This window comes from Acipenser ruthenus, chromosome 1, assembly GCF_902713425.1.
Source record: "Acipenser ruthenus chromosome 1, fAciRut3.2 maternal haplotype, whole genome shotgun sequence".
Classification (NCBI taxonomy): domain Eukaryota; kingdom Metazoa; phylum Chordata; class Actinopteri; order Acipenseriformes; family Acipenseridae; genus Acipenser; species Acipenser ruthenus.
In genome coordinates this window covers 36,935,106-36,956,713 of record NC_081189.1, presented here as the reverse complement: position 1 = coordinate 36,956,713, position 21,608 = coordinate 36,935,106, and the positions used below count along the sequence as shown (strand labels likewise).

Here is a 21,608-nt window from a genome sequence, read left to right as displayed (position 1 = left end):
GCCCAAAGTCAATTTGATGTTATTATTTGATAATATATTCTGACCTGTACATTGTAATATGTAGTGCACCATGCATATGTACCAGTACGTGTATGGATAGATAGAGAGATGACATTATGAACGTTTTATTGTACATCAATAAAGTAGGGAGCCTCTGAGTAAGGTCACAAGGGAATTCTGCTTGCTCCTCTTCATGCAAGGACCACTCAACCCATTAGCCAATTAGCCAAAGGATCTTCCTACCACTGGCTGGCTATCAGGTTTTATTTACTGACTAAATAAATTAGCAACAGTAATAACTTGTGATATAACCAGTAGTACTGTCTGGCAAATAATATTGTAGCTCTGTCCTGTGTCAAGAGTGGCGTCAGTCTGTTCAATGCAAAAAGGTGACCATTACAGTTATTGTGGTACTGTCTCCTATACAGCTGTGGCCAAAAGTTTTGCATTACCTTATAGATTTTACTAATTTGGGTTAATAAAGTTGAATGAAACCTGCTGAATAATGTTACGTTAACATACTGAATTACATACCGCTTTGCAGTTTTCCACATACTTAATGAAAAACTGACAAATTTAAAAATGTGACATTTCGAAATCTTACATGAAATTACTTGTTTAATTATGCATAAGCTAGTTGTTTGTTGCAATTAGTTAATTATCTCTGGGGATATAAACTGGGCATGTGTGGGACTAAAGAATAAAGAAATGGAGAGAATAAGGTCCCACTATTCTGCTGTCATTTTCTGCAAGCGTCTTGTTATTTAAATTGCATGTGATTTGAATTCATCAGATTGCTGTGCAATGTGAGATTCATTTCTCCTCTAATGGCCAGAATATTATGAATGTAGTTGTTATTTATTATATCCCTGGAGGGATTTTATAGTCAAGCATGGGGGCAGGAATATTTTCTGACACTGTGCCGCAAGTCCAGCAACCTGTTTTATTGATGTTAGGATTGTTGAGTGGAGCTAAAGGAATGTGCCACTTTAAAATAAATTCTTGTGAAATTAGATACTCTGATACTTTGGAATATCAGAATATCCCCCGCCCCCACAAACCCAATAAACACTTTTTTGCCCTTGAAAAGCCACCAGAGCAGCTCCTATGAAGAGATATGGGGCCTGGAGCAGTCATAGTTTCCCCTGCAGTCTACCAACCCCTGCTCCCCCCACTGTGCAGCAGAAGAGCTAGGCTAATTTCCTGTGTGACGGAGTGAGAATTCAGGCTATGACCTTTTTTATGCAGACAGGCCAACAAGCTAGCTTATTCGTCTGTCAAGCTCAAGCTTGAGCTCCCATAGGCTGGTATTTCACTGCTGCTGTGGGCTGCAATGCTATGTTTTATATAATAAATTAATATCTTAAACATGATAGCTGCAGACTGTGCTTCTACTCCATCTCCCAATAGATGGTCGGTTGCAGTCTGCTGTACAGGTAGTTTCTGAATAAGGTTTGTAATGCAATGATAAAAAAGTACTGCAAAGTCAACATTTCTTAAAGCTAGAAGTTACTGTACATTCCACTAAAATATTATTAAATTAAATGTAGGAGACAAGCTGCAGGGATATTAGAACACCGGATAGATAATAAATAATGACTTGTGATGAAATAGCACCCTTAGACCCACATATTTAAATAATGTTTGAATGTGAATTTTTCAGACTTATTGAAGCATGTCTTGCACAACAAATAAATATATTGTTAAGTGAAAAAAAGGATTTGTACATATCATTGTAGTTACATATTACTTAAAACTGTTTTAAGACAAGTTAGATACATTCGAGATTAGAATAAATAGAATGCCTTGATTGTAACTGACACTGCTACTTGTATTATCATAGGCTGGGCTTTAAAATTATTGACTACAGAGAGCTAATAGATTATTTAAGTATTACTACTAGCCTAGGAAAATGCATTCCTCAGAAAACTGCACGTTTTTAAATTATTTTTTTCCGATTAGCACTGAAGCAGGAATATTTTTATTAGCTGGTTGTGCATTATGTCCAATTTAATTTTAATAAATAAAGAAAAAAATGATTGCTTTACATTTGCTAAAAAAACAAACAGTGATTCACTTTTAAAATACTACTGTTAATCTCAGTTCTTTTGAAATACATTCAGATTTTTCTCTTAAACATTTTGTTATAATAAAAAAAGGTTTCGAGACTCAAGGGAGGAATGTTGTATCATTCTAGGAATTATTAGGACACAAAGAATTCTGGCAAAATAGTTAATACCATAGTCTTCTACACTTCCTGCATTTTAGATAGACTCAATTTAAAAAGCTGCAGTTTTGTGGTTTTGCTTTTAATTCCTGGAACTGGAATTGTGTGCTGTCAGTTACAGTCGGTTGGCGGAGTGCAGGGATACAGAAAGGAGGCTGACTGTGACTCTAGGGAGTGGCTGCCATAGCAACCACTGATGGTCAGTGTTCTGTTACCACAGGAGTGATGCTGAGTGACCTCTGTGGGGTACAAGGTTGCAGGGTCACTGAATTTGATCTTTCTTTGTTTTATAGTTTTTCTTTTTTATCAACCAAAACGTGGGTAATCATGCTTAGGACAAAAATGGAGTGTGTTATTTTTTATATAGTACTAGACTTTAACTTAAAAAAAAACAAAGACATCCCTGGATTTCAAAAACTAAATTAGTCAAAGGAAATGTTTTTGGTCAGCCTCCCTTTAATTTTAGCTTCATGAATTCAACCACAACAGAGCTACCCAACATTATCTGAGTTAGGATTGTCAGGGTTTTGTCCAAATCAACGTGCTATTTTAGAATTAAAACAAAGTGAATCCTAATGCCACCTCCATACAACCTCTCATATCCCTGCTTTATTTCAGAATTCCTTCCACTATATTCTGATTGTGTTGAGTAATGTTAATAACAGGGTCAATTCATTCCCCTTGAAAGATGTTACAGGGCGGCTGTATTAAGATCAGCCACTGTTTTTATCATTAAAATTGTTCAAATCAGCCCCTTAGAACTGTCTTAAAATATTGGAATTTACGTTCGTATTTTTGCCCCAGGTAGGAAGACGTCCTAATGTACATCAGGATGGGGTGGGTGTGTGATGCGCATCTGTGGTATTAAATATATATAAAGGACACCATGTTTTCCTAGGACATTATTCAGAAGGAATTAAACCGGAATTCAACTGGGAGCGGTTGACTCTAAAGGATCAAGAAGAAAGGAGAGTTTTAATGTGTATTAATATGGCATTGGATGTATTGTCAAACTGATGGAAATGGTGCCCTCTGCACACTTTCAGTTGACCTTAGTTGCCCCCTTAACTTGCTGATGCCCAGGCCTGGGGCTTTGACTGCTGCCTCTGGGCTTTGTTAGCTGTGGTCGTGCTGTGTCTTGTCATGTATAATTCACATCCCCTCAGTTCAGTTCATGCCCTTTCTTTATTCTTTTCTGACTGTATGTATTTATCTTTTAAAAAAATTCCTTTTGCTTTCTGTATATTTGCTGTCCATCCGAATTCCCTGTATTTAGCTTTTCTAATAAAAATACATTTTGTTTTTAACAGTGCAATGTATTTCTGCATACGGTAAATGTTGATATAGTATATAGTTTGTTCTAAAGCAAACAATATACAAAAAAGAATCTCGGCAATGAAGTGTGATATAATTTGACCATTTCTTAAGGGCATAAGTTTACACCCTGGGAAATTACATTCACCTGCAGAGTTCAGTGAAAACAAATGCAAAACAGAAGTTCAGCAGAAATGTATGCATATATATATATATATATATATATATATATATATATATATATATATATATATATATATATATATATATATATTAGTGCAGGTAAATGATAAATTATTACAGTAACTGCTGGGACTGGATATAAATTACCTGCTCATATTTACTTTAATTAAAGAGAAAAGAGAAATATTTAAATCAGAAAAAAACCATTAATAACATCACAATGGATTTATTAAATGTAATTTAAAAATAAATTATTTATTTTATAGTGTAATGTTAATTTGGAATCTTAATCAAATGAACAGAAAGTATTATCACACGTTGATGCACAAACACAAAGGTACTCGCCTATCTGTGGACAAAAACTAGTAGAAAATAAATCTTGAGAAGTGTTTTTATTACACATAGGCACATGCACTAAAACATTTTCATTGTTTTAAGATTATTTCTTAAACATTATATTTTTCAACAGCCCCAAACATGGGCTCCTTTTTGTGCGAGGAAGCTCACTATTAGAAAGCCACTAATGTGCTGTTAGTTCTAAACAGCACTGCTCAGGGATTTATCCCGAGCAAACCCCCAGACGTGATTGTTTTATTTGGGAATAGGTTTGTCCACCTTTAACCTAAACAAAGTGCATGTCTTTTTTGAAGCAGGGGGAGTGAGAGAACCCAACTCTCATCAGAGTAGTAATTGCATTGGTTAACCTTGAAAATTTCCCCAGTGCAAGGTTATCATCATGAATATATAATACACACTAATACGGAAAAGCAGTACCAGTGCGGCTTAAGAAATGACCAGTTTCCAGTAAAACCCAACTCCTCCACAATTAGTGATGCACTGAAAAACAAAAAAATACCTTTGAGAGCAACTTGACTTAAAAAGGGCTTTTTGTTCCAGACTGCTTTCTCTGCAGCTCTCCGTTCCTGATTTGTTCCTGGTGAAGATTCAGCAATTTGCATGAGACTTCAGACATCTTAACCCAATAATGGCCATTGCTGATATAAAGCGTAATTTCTTTGCACATATGATGGCTTCTATGTATAAACGAATAAACTCTGAACTCTGAAATGCAGATCTATACAGCACCAAAGCAGTCAAAAATATGATGTTCATTAAATAAGAAAGACGTTTTCGCAATACCGTACAGAGAGGACTCAGCAACTTTCAGATGAAGTGTAGTTGTTTATGCTGTATCATTCTGCAAAAAAAAAATGTGTGTGTGTATCTATCTATCTATCTATCTATCTATCTATATCTATCTATCTATCTATCTATCTATCTATCTATCCCATATTCCTTTGTGTTAAGTCAAAATTAAGTATAATGAAGCATATCTATGGAAAAAGTGCACATTCCTGCCATATTATCAGATTTTCATAAAGCTTCCATTATAATGTGTAAATAATGTCTACGTAAATTGAAATAATAATAAAAACAATGTGGCACACTATAAACTTGATATTATATTGTTTCCAAAAATAAAAGCAATTATTTAAACATTCTGTTTTTCTACATTGTAGCATAAACATTAAATTGAGCGGATGGGTGCAGTTCCTTTTGTTATTCTGTTGGCTGAAAATAAAATGTTTAGTTATTCCCATCAGAATCATAGAATACCCTGCAAAAACAAAAATATAGGTTATTTTGTTGTTGTTGTTTGTGTGTCACAGTATTGGAGTTTGAAGATCTGTATGTAGTTAGTTAACATTTTAACAAGACTTAAATATGTATATATGTAGTTTTTTTTTATTATTTTTATTGTCTGCTTATTTAAGGTCATAGCTTCATTATTTTAGTAGGTCTTTTAACTTGGAATGTATTCTAATGACCCTGTATGCATGTCATAATAATGTTTTTGTTGTATTGGTGCATTATTACCAGAGACCCATTTGGGGACAGTCATAGAAAATGTTCTCTGGAAAGAACTGAAAGTTGAACTAAAGTTGAGGGATATGTGACACGTGTATCTACTCAAGAGGCTGTATGGGTACATTTGTTGACATGCTGTGAGTTAGTTGTTACCATGGAAGCATATGCCTTAGTGGTGTACTCTCAACTGCTAACTAGCAAGGAACTCAGACTAGCTGAATGCAGCATGCATGTGAATGGTGGGGCGGGCATTACCTCCACTCAGCCAGTCTCATAGTCTTCAGGTTTTTTTTTTTTTTTTAGAGCTTTTATTCTTTTTGCACTTCATGAACAATGTTGCTATAAACTTTGTCCCTTTTTTTTTTCAGAAGCTTAACATTCATAAAGCATGTACAATAGCTATGGTGCCTTTTAATTAAAAGCTTGACTCAAAAGTAATTAAATTCCTTTTTTATTTTTATTTATTTTTCTACATATTTACACCTCTTACACCTCATATTTACACCAATTAATGTCATTTTGCCCATGCAAGAAAACCCTTTGATTTACTGAGCTAGGAATGATCTTGCATGTGTTCTGGCACGCCTCTCCCAGCAGGTGTCACTATGAGGTAGTTTTCAGAGTTGGAATGGGTTACATTATATAAAAAAAAAAAAAAAAAAAAATTATAAACACTAGAGATGTGTTTCAACAATCTTCAATTACAGTTTGTATTTTATGGATCATGGTTAATGAAGTGTTCTTATATGACACATGTATAGTACCAGTAGTGTGTGCAGGTTGTGGTAGTAAGTAAAAAGTCCTAAGCTTTATTTTATGTCAATTTGAAAGCTTTTTGGTCCTTTTTTTTTTCTTAAACAGATGTGCACAGAGCTCCGATTTAAAATTCTTAGATATCTTTTCTTTCTGCATTTTCTGTCCACTTCTACTTAAATCCAATACAAAGCACGACCTGTTCCATTCCCATTAGAACACCCTAAAGAGAAACAAACGCTCACATGGGCACTGCTTAGATAACAGATCTGCTTGCTTCCTGCAATACATTATGGAAGTACAATCATAAAATGAAACGAGCGGAAACCGATCAAGCTCTGTCCCTTGGTAGCAAAGCAATGATTATTTTTGTGCAAGCTTCTGTTTTTAAATAGAATGATTCCTCGCTTAACAGCCAGACAGAAACTGAAATTATGTAAATGTCAATTATGCTTCCCTGTTTGCTCTCTCCTGTGAAAAGCAAACCTAAAACTGAGATCTGTCTCTGGCTTTTTGTGTGTGTGTTTCTGTGGGTGCAAGAAGGCAGACAGGCTGTAAGTATAATGTAATTGGGGAGCTGAGCTTTGGATCGATGAGAATGGTGTGAAGTGAATTAATGTGAGGCAGGCAGTCTGTCTATCAGAGAGAGAGAGGGAAAAGGAAATATAGGACAGTGCTGATCACAGAGAAAGAGCTCTGCCTCTGTGTGTGCTGCAGAAGCGTCCCCAACAATGTACTATAAAATCTAGCCGGCCATCAAAAACAATGCTGTAAACCACATAAAGGGGACTTTTCTCCTGTAGTCTCTTTTAGACTAAGTCTAATCTATAGAAATGCCTGTATTACTGTGCACAGGGAAAGCCTGCCTCTGCTGTGTTGGGTACATTTTTCATCCAGATGATCTATTGGCCTGTCCCAGGAGACAGGTGGAAACTGAGTTTATTGCCTTCAAAGAGCTAAGACGAAGCACAAAGTTGGTTTGAATGAGCAGCCAGCATATTTTTTTTCTTTTTAAATAAATACAGAACCGGGCTGATGGAACCGAACTGCATCTGCTTTTGTGCTTTAACCTCCAGTCTGAAGTTTTTTTTTCCTATTTAGAGTGCTAAATTGAAACGGGTAGTTTAGAGGCCTATAGTAAACAATGTCCCTCTCAATGTCAGTGTTAAAGCTGACTGCTTAAATAAAGGAAAAAAAAAAACCTCCAGTCTAATCCTAATTATTGTTGGTATCAAAGTATACAAAAACAGAAGTGGTTTAAGTCTCTTTATGAAATTATGAGCCTGTCCCTCTCCCAATTACTGCATATTGATTGGCAGCCATCCAATTATAATATATAAGTCACAGTTTACATGTTGATTGGCAGTCGATGCTGTCTGTTACAGGATAGTTGAAGAGTGAAAATCTGACACATGCAAGATTGAAATTGATATGTGAGTTCTTTGAGCAAACCTCAATCCATTCGGTCCTACCACATGGTGGTTTTATGAAGTGGGTGTCTACTGGGCTCCAGGGTGAGACCACCAACCTCATTTTACTGTCTGAGTGAATGAATCTGCTGCACCACCTGTTTACTACAATTCCAAATGCTTTTAGCATACTACAGCAAAGTATACTAAAAATGGGCTTTTAGAAACCGAGGATTGCTGTATTTCACTGGTTCAGTACCTTCTATTGTGTATCCTTGCCTAGAGATCAAATGGAACATGGTAGTTGAATCACAATGATTGTTCACTGCAGCAGCTGGTATGTTGTGTTTTGATCAGTAGAATCCGTGATCATGCTGTTCCAAAGGGAAGAATTGCTCCAGGTGTAGATGTTGCTCAGTTGGGGGCATATTGCGAAAGATGAAGGTTGTTTTGTGGTGGATTAGGACTGTTTTAAATTGGAAGTCTGGGGTCCACTCCTTCAGTAAACTTGTTCACAGTTGCTGTTATGAGCTAGGTATTGGCTGCCCAGAGTCACATCCAGATTCCCCCAGTAAGGTTCAACAATTATACCCTCCTATTATGTTTTGGGTGTGTTTTGACCTAAGAGCGGTTCCCACTTAGCATAAATGTTACAATCCTCCTTTTTCATCATGAAATCTTATGAATTTAATAATTCTGGGTCATGGACCTATAATCAGAAAATCATAATTCTGTTATGTTTAGTATTTATGTGGACTGATTCACTATGTAACACAATTTTTGTTCCTGGGTAGTAAGTGTTATTTCCTAATTGCTTATGCCTCAAAAGTATAGAAAATGGCTATTATTCCCCACAAACTTTGCTTTTGTGACCTGGACAGTGATATTTTGAAATTTACCTATTTTCAATGAGAAAACGGGCGAATTTGTGTCTTTTCGTTCACATAAAGTCAGAAAAAAACAACATATGAATCCAAATTAACATGTATTTCTACTAAAGTAATACAAAAATGACTACAAAAGATTTAGAAGTGAGTAGTTTTTCGAGATTTACGATTATACTGTAAATCACTTTCACGAATCAGCCCCCAAATGTAGTCTCCCATCATTGTCTCGTTATACTGTCCTTGGTAGCGGCGTTCAAAGTCCAGTATATCCTGGTGGAAGCGCTCGCCTTGCTCCTCCGAGTATGCTCCCATGTTCTCCTTGAATTTATCAAGATGAGCATCAAGGATATGGACTTTGAGGGACATCCTACAGCCCATTGTGCCGTAGTTCTTCACCAGAGTCTCAACCAGCTCCACATAGTTTTCAGCCTTGTGATTGCCCAGGAAGCCCCGAACCACTGCGACAAAGCTGTTCCAAGCTGCTTTCTCCTTACTAGTGAGCTTCCTGGGGAATTCATTGCACTCCAGGATCTTGACTAATGTGTAAGAGATTCTCGCAAAATTTTTCATATATGATATATTTTTTCAATAACATTGAAAATTGTAAAACATTTTAAAATTAAAAACTTTTACAATTTAAAAAATTTAACAAATTTTATAACATAAAATTCAGAGCAACAATTGTCCATCTTACGTTCCAGAGTTTTTTTGCAGTTCTCGCAGGTGAAATGAGGTGCCCAGGGTTTGTCTTGATCCCCGACAGGCATGCCGAAATATGCCTTGTAGGCCTCACACATCTTAGCAGATGCTTCCACTGAGTACTTTTTCGCTCTTGTCTTGATAAATTGGCCGCAGACATAGCAAAATGCGTCTGCCGGATGCTTGCAGCCTCTTGATGCCATCTCAGAGAAATGCAGATATGTATCCACTTAGGCAGCTGGAACTAAACTGAACTGGTGGGCTTAAGGCCCCTGTATTTATACTACTATTTATATTACTGGAAAGTTCTAGAAAGTTCTAGAAGTTACTCCAAGTTTACTCAGCACTGAATCTATCTGGAATGTTCTGGAAAATAGGTAAATTTCAAAATATCACTGTCCTGGTCACAAAAGCAAAGTCTGTGGGGAATAATAGCCATTTTCTATACTTTTGAGGCATAGGCAATTAGGTAATAACACTTACTACCCAGGAACCAAAAAAAAAAAAAAAAATGTTACACGGTGTTATGTGATTGTATACACCAGTAATATTTTGTTTCAGGTCAATATGATTGATGTAGCCACATTCTCAACATCATAGGGTGGTTAAGGAGAGCCCACTGGAGATGCCCAATGTAGTTTCATGCTTATCAAATTACTTGTGGCATGGATTCAATGTAGAATGTATACTTGTGTTTTGTAAATGCTACTTTCTAATTTGTATACATATAAAGATAAGGAAGAGGAATAGCTCCTGTTTGCAAAGAGGAAAAAAGCACAGCTGCTTCTGAGCCGTATGGGGATACAGTAGGTGGATGAATGGATAGATAATTAAAATCAGGTGCAAGTGAGCAATTTTTATGAATTGGGTGGCATAGCGGAGAAATGTAATTTTTTAATCTGCTGGCCTCTCATCCCTTGAGACCAGTGATTAATCGATCCAGCTACTAAAGAGAATCAAAATCTTGCTGTGTTGAAATTCTGGCATAGGTCAGCTGTAGGATGAAGTGAGACTCAGTGATACACATGAAACTCCATAGACTTTTTTTGGACCTAAATTTTAAGTCCAAAAAAAGGGACAAAGGAGTCTCCTCCTTTGTCCCTTAGGTTAACAAGACCATGGCAGGGTTATATGTCCCTTCTGTCATGTCATGCAATACTTGACCTTGTAAGTGCCAAGTACTAATCATGCAGTAAAAATAATAAAGTATGTGTTCTCCAGTTATTTCCTACATCATCTTGACAAGCACTTAACAGAACTTTAACAGCAAATAAATGTGTGTGTGTGTGGGGGGGGAGCTTTCAGAGGTCACTTTGAAAGCTTCAGAAGAACTTTAGATAAGCTTATTGTAATTGATTTTAGGAAAAAACATTGACTACATATTTTGTTTTTTGTTTTACAATTACAATCAATCAATCAAGCTAACAGACAATGATTAAGAAAATAGTTAATTTACGGCTTTTACTGTCATATTATAATGGAAGTATTTTGAAGTTTAAAGCAGGTTGGATGCAATTACTGGTTAGCAGTTTTACTGTTCCTAAAAAAACAAAAAAAAATACGACAGAACTGGAGAGCCAAGTCGTGTATTTATCCAGCACAGCCAATCATTGCGCAATCAAGCTTCCCCAAAACTACACCCACTAGATTTCCCTGGAGAGACCATTCCCAGTGTGTGTTTAAGGTAAGGGGGGTGGGTCAGTAGTTTAGCCACTGTCCCATTCCAACCATGACCTTTTACAGTAGCTAAACTGCTGCACATTCATGTTTGTTGTACTGGTAGATGGCTTTGTTATTCAGATCTCTGTGCATTTTGTAGTTTTAAGACCAAAACCGCCATTGCATGTCACAGCACCAGATATAAGCACACATCTCCAGTAGGTGAGAAAGATTCATGTTTTATTCATACTTTCCATTTCAGCTGGAGCGGCTGCAGAGTCTGTTCAGACGCCCCCTGTAATTCCTGAACCTCAGGGGACCGAAATCAAAGTCCAGGAGGAAGAGGCTGACCTCACAGATGATGACATTGCAGCAGGTTAGTTTTGGTGAAGTCCTTTTTATAAACAACATATTTAAATTATAACAAATGTTATATGTGTACAGTTGAATAAATGCAGTGCAACTGGGAGGGGGGCTCCTCTTCAAAAATAAGCAAAATATTTTAATGGCCAAACCGTCTCACAAGTGCAGAGATGTTTTTCTACATGTTGACACAATTGTCTGGACTGACTTCCCTTTGATAATCCATTATTTCAGCTCAGCCAGGCTTCTCCCTACAAACCGCTCTTATTAGCTGAAAGGATTAAAAAGAAAAAAAGTCTCCTGTGGGAAAGCTAAGTTGGGGAGTCTAATGACCTCCCAAGACATTTACAAAACCATCATTACACAGATCGTAGTATTGCTTGGAATACGGAAGCGTGTTGAACTGATGAAGGGCTTATTATCCATTGGGCCTGGGTTGCCTGTTGAGGAAACTGCCCAAAATTGGCTGTTTTGCAGTTGATTCAATTAGATTATAAATTATAATCTATTAGAGTGGTATAAGCATGTTTATTTTCCTATTGGATTACAACATTATTTGTATTTTACACTTTGTTGCCAGCTCTCGGCAAACACTTTCCAATTAATAAATGCTGACGCACCTGGTTCACCTCACGTCATTTATAGTAACTAAATCCCACCAACTTCCAAAATACATACAGATGGTATTCTTCATTTCACCTTTATATTTTTGTATATCTTTTTTTTTTATGGATTTAAGAGAAGGTGTTTGTATGATCATTTCAGCTTTACATTTGTTTTAAATAAATTCAAATAAAAGCCTATGCCCTGTGCTGTATCACAATATAACTGTCCGATTGCAGATTAAAGACACAGATGGTAGGGAGTACATTATGTTCACAAATCGGCTCATTTTACTATGCATTTTCACCTCCATTATCACCTATTAATAGACCTGGAGTTGGCCATTTGATCAATGGAGTAGAAATGTAAGATATATACTGTAACTGTATAAGCCTGGATATCATCCCATCTTGAGACACTTAATCCTGCTGGTAAAAAAATAAGAATAAAATATTTTACATATACAGTATGTATATAGACAGAAATGCATTTGTTTATTTTAGCAGGCGCCTTTATCCAAGGCGACTTACAGAGACTAGGGTGTATGAACTATGCTTCAGCTGTAGAGCCACTTACAACAACGTCTCACTCAAAAGACGGAGCACAAGGAGGTTAAGTGACTTGCTCAAGGTCACACAGTGAGTCAGTGAGTGAGCCAGGATTTGAACCAGGGACCTCCTGGTTACACAGCCTCCCTATAAATGCATTATCCCTATACCCCTGTATCCCATGTCAGGGACCCCTCCTCCATTCCTCACAGGAGTGGGTATCAATGCTTTGTTCTGGTTAGCAGCTAGCTGGTTGCTGTCAGCGGAATCTTTGATCTATTCTCTTTGTTTGCCTTTACCTGGAGGTAAACCATGACCCTCTTTAACTGGGTAAAGCGACCACAACATGACGAGCAGGGGCTGTGGGGTTGATGGTCTGCCTTACTGAAAGAACTGGTCTGTCTTAAATATCTTGCATGTATGCATTTCCTTTCTAATGAGTGAAGAAAGGAATTATTACTTAGTAGTAGAGGAATCCTAGGAATGCAATCCTTTGTTTTTTGTTTTGATGTTGAGATGCGATAGGTCTTAGAAGTCTTTGATCCTCGGACGCTTCAGGAGAACCGTGCTGTCAGTCATTTGCTTGAACAGGGGGCTCGACCAGGGTTGGCTGACCGTGAATCCCTGATTGGCTGAGGGGCGGGCCCTGAGGAGCGTATGACCAAACAAAAAGACGCTGCGTTACACACCTGGGATGCTTGAGGTTATGGCTGAAAATGGTGCAGGATTACTCTGGGAGAGAGAGAAACAAACAGCCAGCGAAACAGCACTCAAAGAGGCATCCCTTTATGCTCAGGACAGCAAGCCAAAGCCAGTAAGAAAAAAAATCACACTAATATTGGAATCCAAGTTGCCATATGTGAAACCAGCACTCATCTGTGCCATAGAATAGGGTTAGTTGAGGGGGATCAAGAGCGATCCCCATATAGTAGTGAGGGGTGTGTAGCGCATGTACTTCGGCAGCGGGGCCCTTCTTTTAGCGGAGGGAGCGCTCAGCCCCTGTATTTTTGTTTTGCAATTTGGTGTTGCTGTTTTCTATCACTCTCTTTTGTTTACACTCCTGTTTGTTTATGTACCCAGGACCTCACCATTGCTGGTACGATCACATGGTTTGCCCAGCGTTCTTCCATTCTGCCCTAGACCCTACCATTGCTGGTACCCTACGGGTGGCACTGTGCACTAGCACCTGCCATAATTGTGTAAATAAATCAGTGCACCTGTGCGGTGTGTCAAAGAAAATATTCTCTGTCCGGCTCTTCAGTACACCTGTCACGACCCTGCTTATTACAACAAAATTACAACAAGGTGGTTGTTTTGTTTTAATATGGGGGCTGCCATCTAACGTCTTACTTAGTGTGCTTTAGGAGTACATTTTAAAAAATGGAAAGTGATAATTGTGTAACTCATGGCAATCCCTCCCCCAACTGACACAAATACACACAACAAAGAATCAGAGATACCAAGCTAATGAGTACTTCTAGACTCTGTCTATCCCAATAGCAATTACTTATTAATCTTAGACGGTTTTCATGTGTGCATGGTGTACTTTTGATGGTTTTATTTTGTTGTATTACTGGATTCCATAGCTGAGATGACTTTGCAGTGCTCGAAGTGATCTTTTTATTGTAGGTGCCAGCAGGCTCCTATTTTTTTCTTTATGGTCGCCAGAAAAGGAAAATGGTTGCCCATAACTGCATTGAAATGTATTAAATATAAATAAAAACTATTGTTCAAAATAATATAATATTAATGTATACATTTTTAGCTTAAACAATAATGTGCATATGCAATACTTTTGCAGATGTGTTTTTCTGCACAGAAAAAAAACAACTTCTTTATAAAAAAGGCAGTCCAAAACAAACTTTAGAATAGGTAATATTGAAAAGTAATTTCGTTACTTTGAATGCTTACAATAACTACAGTACATTACCCCAGATTCGTTAACTAAACAGTTGAACTGTTGGCACCGTGATGGTTAAAATCTCATGTGAACTTTTGGTTGAACACGAAAACTCCAAAGTTGTGAGGGGTTAAAATTTGAACTGTGTTCTTCTGTAATTTCATTTGCTTCGTTTGTATTGCTGCTGCTTGAGATATTGATGTAACTTTCTTTGGCTTTGAAATAAGACAGTGTTTTTTGCTGTCTGTTTGATGGCATTTTAGTAATCTTCTGATAGGTTTGCGTGGACCTCCGGGTAAGTTGGTGCACATGCACATAGCCTCGGAGCCACTGAAAACAAAAAGCTGTCAGACAGTGTTTCCATTTGTAATGGATGTGCTTTTAACTGTAACTACTGTACACGGTACGAAAACACGCCGAAAGTAAAACAAACTTTTCTGATTGTACGTAGGTGCAGGCTGTGAAACTTACCTATTTACATAATTAAATACTTGCACATTAAGTGATCAGTTTGCCACTTCCATTTAGATTGATGTAATAAAAATATTTAGATGCATTTTCCTTTTTTTAGAGATTCCGCATACAGTAACACAACGATCTGTATGGACAGATGCGCCTGTGACATAGGCACTAAAAAGCTGTATTATGTTTAACATGGGTCCAAAGTTATTTTAATAATAATAAAAAAATACAAAGTGTTATTAAATATTGATAAAAGTGCATGTTAAAAAAAAAAAAATACAGCACAGAGTGGTCGCCTGTAGGCGACTAAGATATTTAGTCGCCAAAAGAAAAAAAAAAAACAGTCGCCATGGTGACTAAAATGGTTGCTACTTCGAGCACTGCTTTGTGTAACAGTATTCAGTACTTGTGCGATCAATGTAACTTCCATTTGAGGGTAATCCAATTAAAAAGGAGAATCATGATAAAAACCATTCTGTATTAATGGGGACTAATATTGGTGTGATCAGTAAAAGACTTTCTGCACGTGCACTTTCTATGTCACTGCACCATTCATCTTGAAATGCAATTGTATTAATAGCTTATTACCGTTGATACTGCAAATAAAGTTTAAGGTTATTCTGAGCCAGCTCTTTTGTGAGTGACTTTACCATTTTGTTTTGTTTGTTTTGACAATACTAAAGAACAAAGAATAATGATTGTTTTGATTTTTTTTAGATCAGTTTAAGCAAAGACCATTTTTGTGCCTGCAGTCTGCTGCCTGCCCCTGAATTTTTTGCCCACATGTGGGATATTCATTAACATGCAGGCCAGATCATGCTTAATGAGACAGATTGAATCCATGTATATTCATAACAATTAGATATTTAAAGGTCTGTCATTTTAACCACAATAAGCCCATAATAGTTATATTTAAGCAGTTGAGATTTTACAATTTATAGTTGTTAAAGGAAGTACAGTGTTATACAATGCTGATCTGCTTTTATGGTGAGGGTCACTAAGTAGGCTGTAACAACATACTGTACAGCTATGGCCAAAAGTTTTGCATCACCCTATAGAATGAACAAATTTTGCTTCATAAAGTCAAATGAAACCTGCTGAATAATGTTACATTAACATATTGAATTATGTACTGCTTTGTAGTTTTGCATATATTTGACAAAAGACTGACAAAAATTGAAAAAATGTGACATTTCAAAATCTAACATGAAATACTGTACTACTATTATTACTAGCTTCCGGTAGACTTTTACGTTATCATTTTGTAGTTTCGAAAGAACACCTGGGGTGTTTGCACACCCCTATATATATATATATATATATATATATATATATATATATATATATATATATATATATATATATATATATATATATATATATATATATATATTTATTTACTTGGCCAATCGTTTTTTTTAGTGTATTTTTTTTTTCCCAAATACATATAGTTAAATATATAGCTAAAAAACTGAGTGGTCTTTAATTTAAACATCTGACTATAAATTGGGAGTATCCAGTTTTGCCTGTTGTTGTTGTTGTTCATTATGAGATAAAATGAAAGGTCTTGCAGTTAGAATCGGTTCTGAGGGACTGTAAAGCATGCAGCTTAGGGAGCAGCCATGTTACAGATCCATTTTGGTCTGATACATTCATTGAACTGAAAAATCCATCTTCTGCACCTAATGTGGTTACGTTTCTTCTTAATCCCAGTGAAACCATACATTCCCACAACAAAGGTTACTAAGCATGCTAACCATGCTTGGTGACTTCCCCACAATGCTGAAGGTAATAGTACTCTGTTGACTACCTTATCAGAATAGTATCTCCTAATGGGAATGTACTTGAGTTTTTACCAAGGATTCAGTGGTAGAGTAAAAGGGATATTTATATCAAGTTTCAATATCCAGAGCAAAATCACCACAGTCTTAATGCCACAATATATACCGTAACCAAAAATGGGGGACATTTATTGCATCTGTCTATAAGTAGATACATAACTGTAATATCAAAAATATAAGTCTTTCTTTATGATGATTTTAAAAAAGTGCAACATTTTTTTTTTTTCAGGAATTCTATCGGTTTTGTAACGAGGTGACCAAGGTGCAAAGAAAATATATATATATTTTTTTACTACATCAAGCTTTGATTTGATTTGAAAAAATACACAAAAAAAAACGATTGGCCAAGTAAATAAATAAATAAATAAATATATATTATATATATATATATATATATATATATATATATATATATATATATATATATATATGTATATATAGGGGTGTGCAAACACCCCAGGTGTTTTTTCGAAACTAAAAAATGATAACATAAAAGTCTACCGGAAGCTAGTAATAATAGTAGTACAGTATTTCATGTTAGATTTTGAAATGTCACATTTTTTCAATTTTTGTCAGTCTTTTGTCAAATATATGCAAAACTACAAAGCAGTACATAATTCAATATGTTAATGTAACATTATTCAGCAGGTTTCATTTGACTTTATGAAGCAAAATTTGTTCATTCTATAGGGTGATGCAAAACTTTTGGCCATAGCTGTACAGTATGTTGTTACAGCCTACTTAGTGATCCTCACCATAAAAGCAGATCAGCATTGTATAACACTGTACTTCCTTTAACAACTATAAATTGTAAAATCTCAACTGCTTAAATATAACTATTATGGGCTTATTGTGGTTAAAATGACAGACCTTTAAATATCTAATTGTTATGAATATACATGGATTCAATCTGTCTCATTAAGCATGATCTGGCCTGCATGTTAATGAATATCCCACATGTGGGCAAAAAATTCAGGGGCAGCAGTGTGGAGTAGTGGTTAGGGCTCTGGACTCTTGACCGGAGGGTCATGGGTTCAATCCCCGGTGGGGACACTGCTGCTGTACCCTTGAGCAAGGTACTTTACCTAGATTGCTCCAGTAAAAAAAAAAACAACCAAATGGGTAATTGTATGTAAAAATAATGTGATATCTTGTAAGTCGCCCTGGATAAGGGCGTCTGCTAAGAAATAGATTATTTATTTATTTATTTATTTATTTATTTATTTATTTGATTATTAGTATTGATGTGTATATAACTTGCTCCCTCATTTCCAGGAACCGTTTATTAGAAAAATAATTTTAAAAGTGTACATATTTCACTTGAGTTTACTAGTGCTAAAATGTCAGCCATTCAGTAAACATTCAAACTAAACTCTAAGAGAAGAACTAAGATATCAGACTGAACTTAGATATCAGACTAAATTATTTCAGAAAGATATTAATTTGCTTTATGTCTTAAACCGTTTATTTTACTATAGCGCTCCCTTGCTATTTCTCAATAATTCACGGATTTGGTTAATTCACGGTACTGTATTTACTACCCTTCACTAATTCAGTATTTCAAGAATTTGTCTGCAAGTTAGTGTCCATGTTTACAAATATTTGTAAACACGTGAGCCTTGGTGTGTAGTGGCTACGGCATTTTTATGAATTTGTTTCTGTGGATTTCTTATAAATAATGTAATAATTTTGACTTCAGACCCCCATTAAACCTAAAATCTCATTGGCAAAATTCAAAAGCAGTATGGGAAAAGTACATTTTGGCGATTATTAATATATTGTAAGTTTTATATTCTGAAATTGAGGGAATGTCATACAAATCGCCCGTTGAATCGAATGAAAAAAATTGGATCTTTTTTAAATTAATAGGACTTACAGTAATGGAACAGATGTGAGCCACACCAAGAAAAATGGAAATAGATTGAAGGGAGACAATTTAAACCTTTCTCTGTCTCCTTAAAAATATGATGCCACTTTATTTCCGTTACATATCTTTTCTAAAGCTAATATCTATTGATTGTTTTTACGGGGCAGACTTTGATCTGCTCTGGCTAGTAAGAATGCCTGTACTATATTATAAAGTGCCCTAATCCTTTTTCAAACTGTACTTTCATCTCAATCACCTCGATCAATTCTGTTACTTAAAATTGCATTGCATTTCTTTATTTCTGTTTGATTGTATTACTCTGTGTCTGCGCCCTTTTAAAGACTGTTACCCTTCACTCTGCAAGGTAGCTGTTTTGAGGGATTAAAAACAGTATCTTAAAAGGTATAAATATGTTTTGAACTTATATGTGAGGGCTATAAAATGTCAAGGCATTTACCTGGTAAGTGCTACAGAAGAGGTTTATATCCAACAAAATACACCTCTGCCACAAATTACTGACAAACAACCAACTTTGTTCAGTTAAGTGTGCTAATGGTAGATCCTTGTAATATATTCACTACCTTCCAAGTCAGATAATACATAATGTCTTTCTTCGTTATACTTTAAGTATACAAATCACAAAACTACAAGCTTAGTCTTGTTTTTGTCCCAAGTACCTGAGTTTCTGTAATTTACTTTTGCTTAGCCTGTGATGCTGAATTAGTCTAAAGGACAGGTACTCAAGCTCTTAAGGTATTTATTGTGTTCTTGTTTTTGTTAAGCCACATTCAAGTTGTATTGGATCTGTGGACAGTATGCAGTATGAAATGCACACTGTTTGTGCCATGAAATTTGCTGAATAAACATAAAAAGATTGTTGGCAAAGCTACTTGAGAAATATCCTATTGCTGTATAACAGCTATACCAATGTCAACATTTCTTTATCTCAAGTTCTGTCTCCCGAAATGTCAATGATAAATGATACAAACAGCGTGAAGTAAATGCTGTACGATATCAAAGAGATATTCCCATGTTTAAAATATTGGGAAATGAGAGCAAACAAGATATTGAACTGTACAGGAACATCACAGTATCAAACATAATTTGCTTTACCTTGTAGACCTTCTGGACAAATCAAAGCATTAAATGTTTTTATCTCTCTGCTGTAAACTGTATCTAAATAGATAAGTGAGCTGAAGCAGCCATGTACCATTCTACATGGTTCAGTGGGCTAATGTAGTATAGCTTTTCACTTTTGAAGGTCAGAATCTGGCAAAGTAAAATAAGCCCTCAGATTGGGAAAATATCCCTGAATGTTTTTGTAATATAAATAATTGTGTATTTGTGTTATAAACAATATTGTAGATTTCCCTGTCAAGCTGAAACATGTGAAATAAATCAATGAATCCTGATAAAGGATATGGGGCCATATTTGTAAACAGGGCCCACTCTCTTTTTCTGTCTTCTGTAGGTCAGGAAGAATACCCTTTAAACCTGTTAATGACCAAGAATTAAATTAACTTTTGCAGGCTTTATGTCCCAGTGCTTTGTGACTGTTTCAAATAATTGAATAGCATGGGAAACTATTTTTCATTGCAGGGAATGAGCATATTTATCTAGGCAGTGTTTATCAGCATATGGAACACATTTTAAAAAATATGCTTCTGTTATGGATTATTCAGCACTTGGTGATGAAATACTGAGAAATAGTAATTGACAATAAATGTCAAAGGTTATTGAATCAGCATAGCTCATTGTTCACCTGCAATATTTATGTTGGAATCTGTATACAATAAATTATGCAAATTGTGCATGTTTTAACATATGTAAATACTGCATTATGAAGCAGACATTAGACTGCTGTGGTTTTAGAGTGCGAGTTAGAATGAGGGGATAAATAAAAATAAAAAAGGATGGATACATTTAATTTTTTTAAAAACCACTTCAGAATGGATTGTGGAGTTTTCAGTTGTCTGTGTTATCCTGTTTGTAAAGGTCACAGATTCTGTCAGAATGCAGCAGTCTTTCTTTCAAATCTGCAGTCTTGGCTGCTTTTGTCTCCTCCATTTTTATGTTTAATCCATAAAGATGCTTTAAAAAAAAAAAAAAATCTCAATCAAGTTCTGTAAGAGTTACACAATTTGTGCTTGTGGTTTTTCTTTCTCAGGGGGTTATCAATCAGGTTGAGGCTTTTCTTTTTAAAAAAGATAAATGGTCTGTGTTGGTGCAAATCTATTTATATGCCAGTTTTTATAGTGAACATAAATACTTGACCTATAGAAATGAGATTGTGGGGGTGCCCAGAGAAAAACAAAACAAACATCTCCAATCTCAGATCAGTTCACCAGAGAACAGTTCTGACAAGACCTGTCTCAGATCTATTCTGTTCATACACTTTGTATTTAATCAGTCTAAGGGACTGTTTCTTGCCATTTCCATAGCAACAAAAAATGTTCTTAAATGAGACACCGCTTTATGGTGATACAGCTGTTTGTAGATCTTACCCAACAAAAAATAGAAGCTTGCCCAATTTAAAGTCAGAAAAAGAGAATAGTTATGATCACAAGAAATGTAATATCCAGATATAACATTATTATAATTTAGAGATAATTAGCGAAAAATGAGAAATGGATAAAAAAAACAACAAAAAAAACGAACTACAATCACAGACAAAAGTATTTGGGCAGTTAATTCTTTTTAGAAAAACCACAAAGAATTTCTAATAGTTCTGTTGAAAGATATACGTTGAAGTAGAGATTCAGCTTTATAATAAAATGACAAATTGTTACATAACATGCAGAAAATGAAACATAACATGCAAAAACTAATTTCATACTTTGACAAAAGTATTTGGGCAATCAACATATTTGGTATGAAACCCATTCGTTGCTAATTATTGACAATGATCATGATTGAAAACCAACACCGGATGATGATTATAGAATAAATAAATACATAATCAAAGTGCAGAAAAATAAATTGGAACTTTGTCAGCAACAATCTCAAAATGGCAGTGTGACAAGG

General features: G+C 35.6%; 1 protein-coding gene across 4 annotated transcripts in view; it reads left to right on the top strand.

Moving 5' to 3' along the window:
- Positions 1-21,608, top strand: part of LOC117421231 (WD repeat-containing protein 7-like) — a 217,864-nt gene that overhangs the window by 83,651 nt on the left and 112,605 nt on the right. For all 4 annotated transcript variants that reach the window (XM_059024567.1, XM_059024573.1, XM_059024571.1 and 1 more), the window contains one exon: positions 11,263-11,376. In XM_059024567.1, the coding sequence (XP_058880550.1) occupies positions 11,263-11,376 (114 nt within the window). The remainder of the gene's footprint in view (positions 1-11,262; positions 11,377-21,608) is intronic.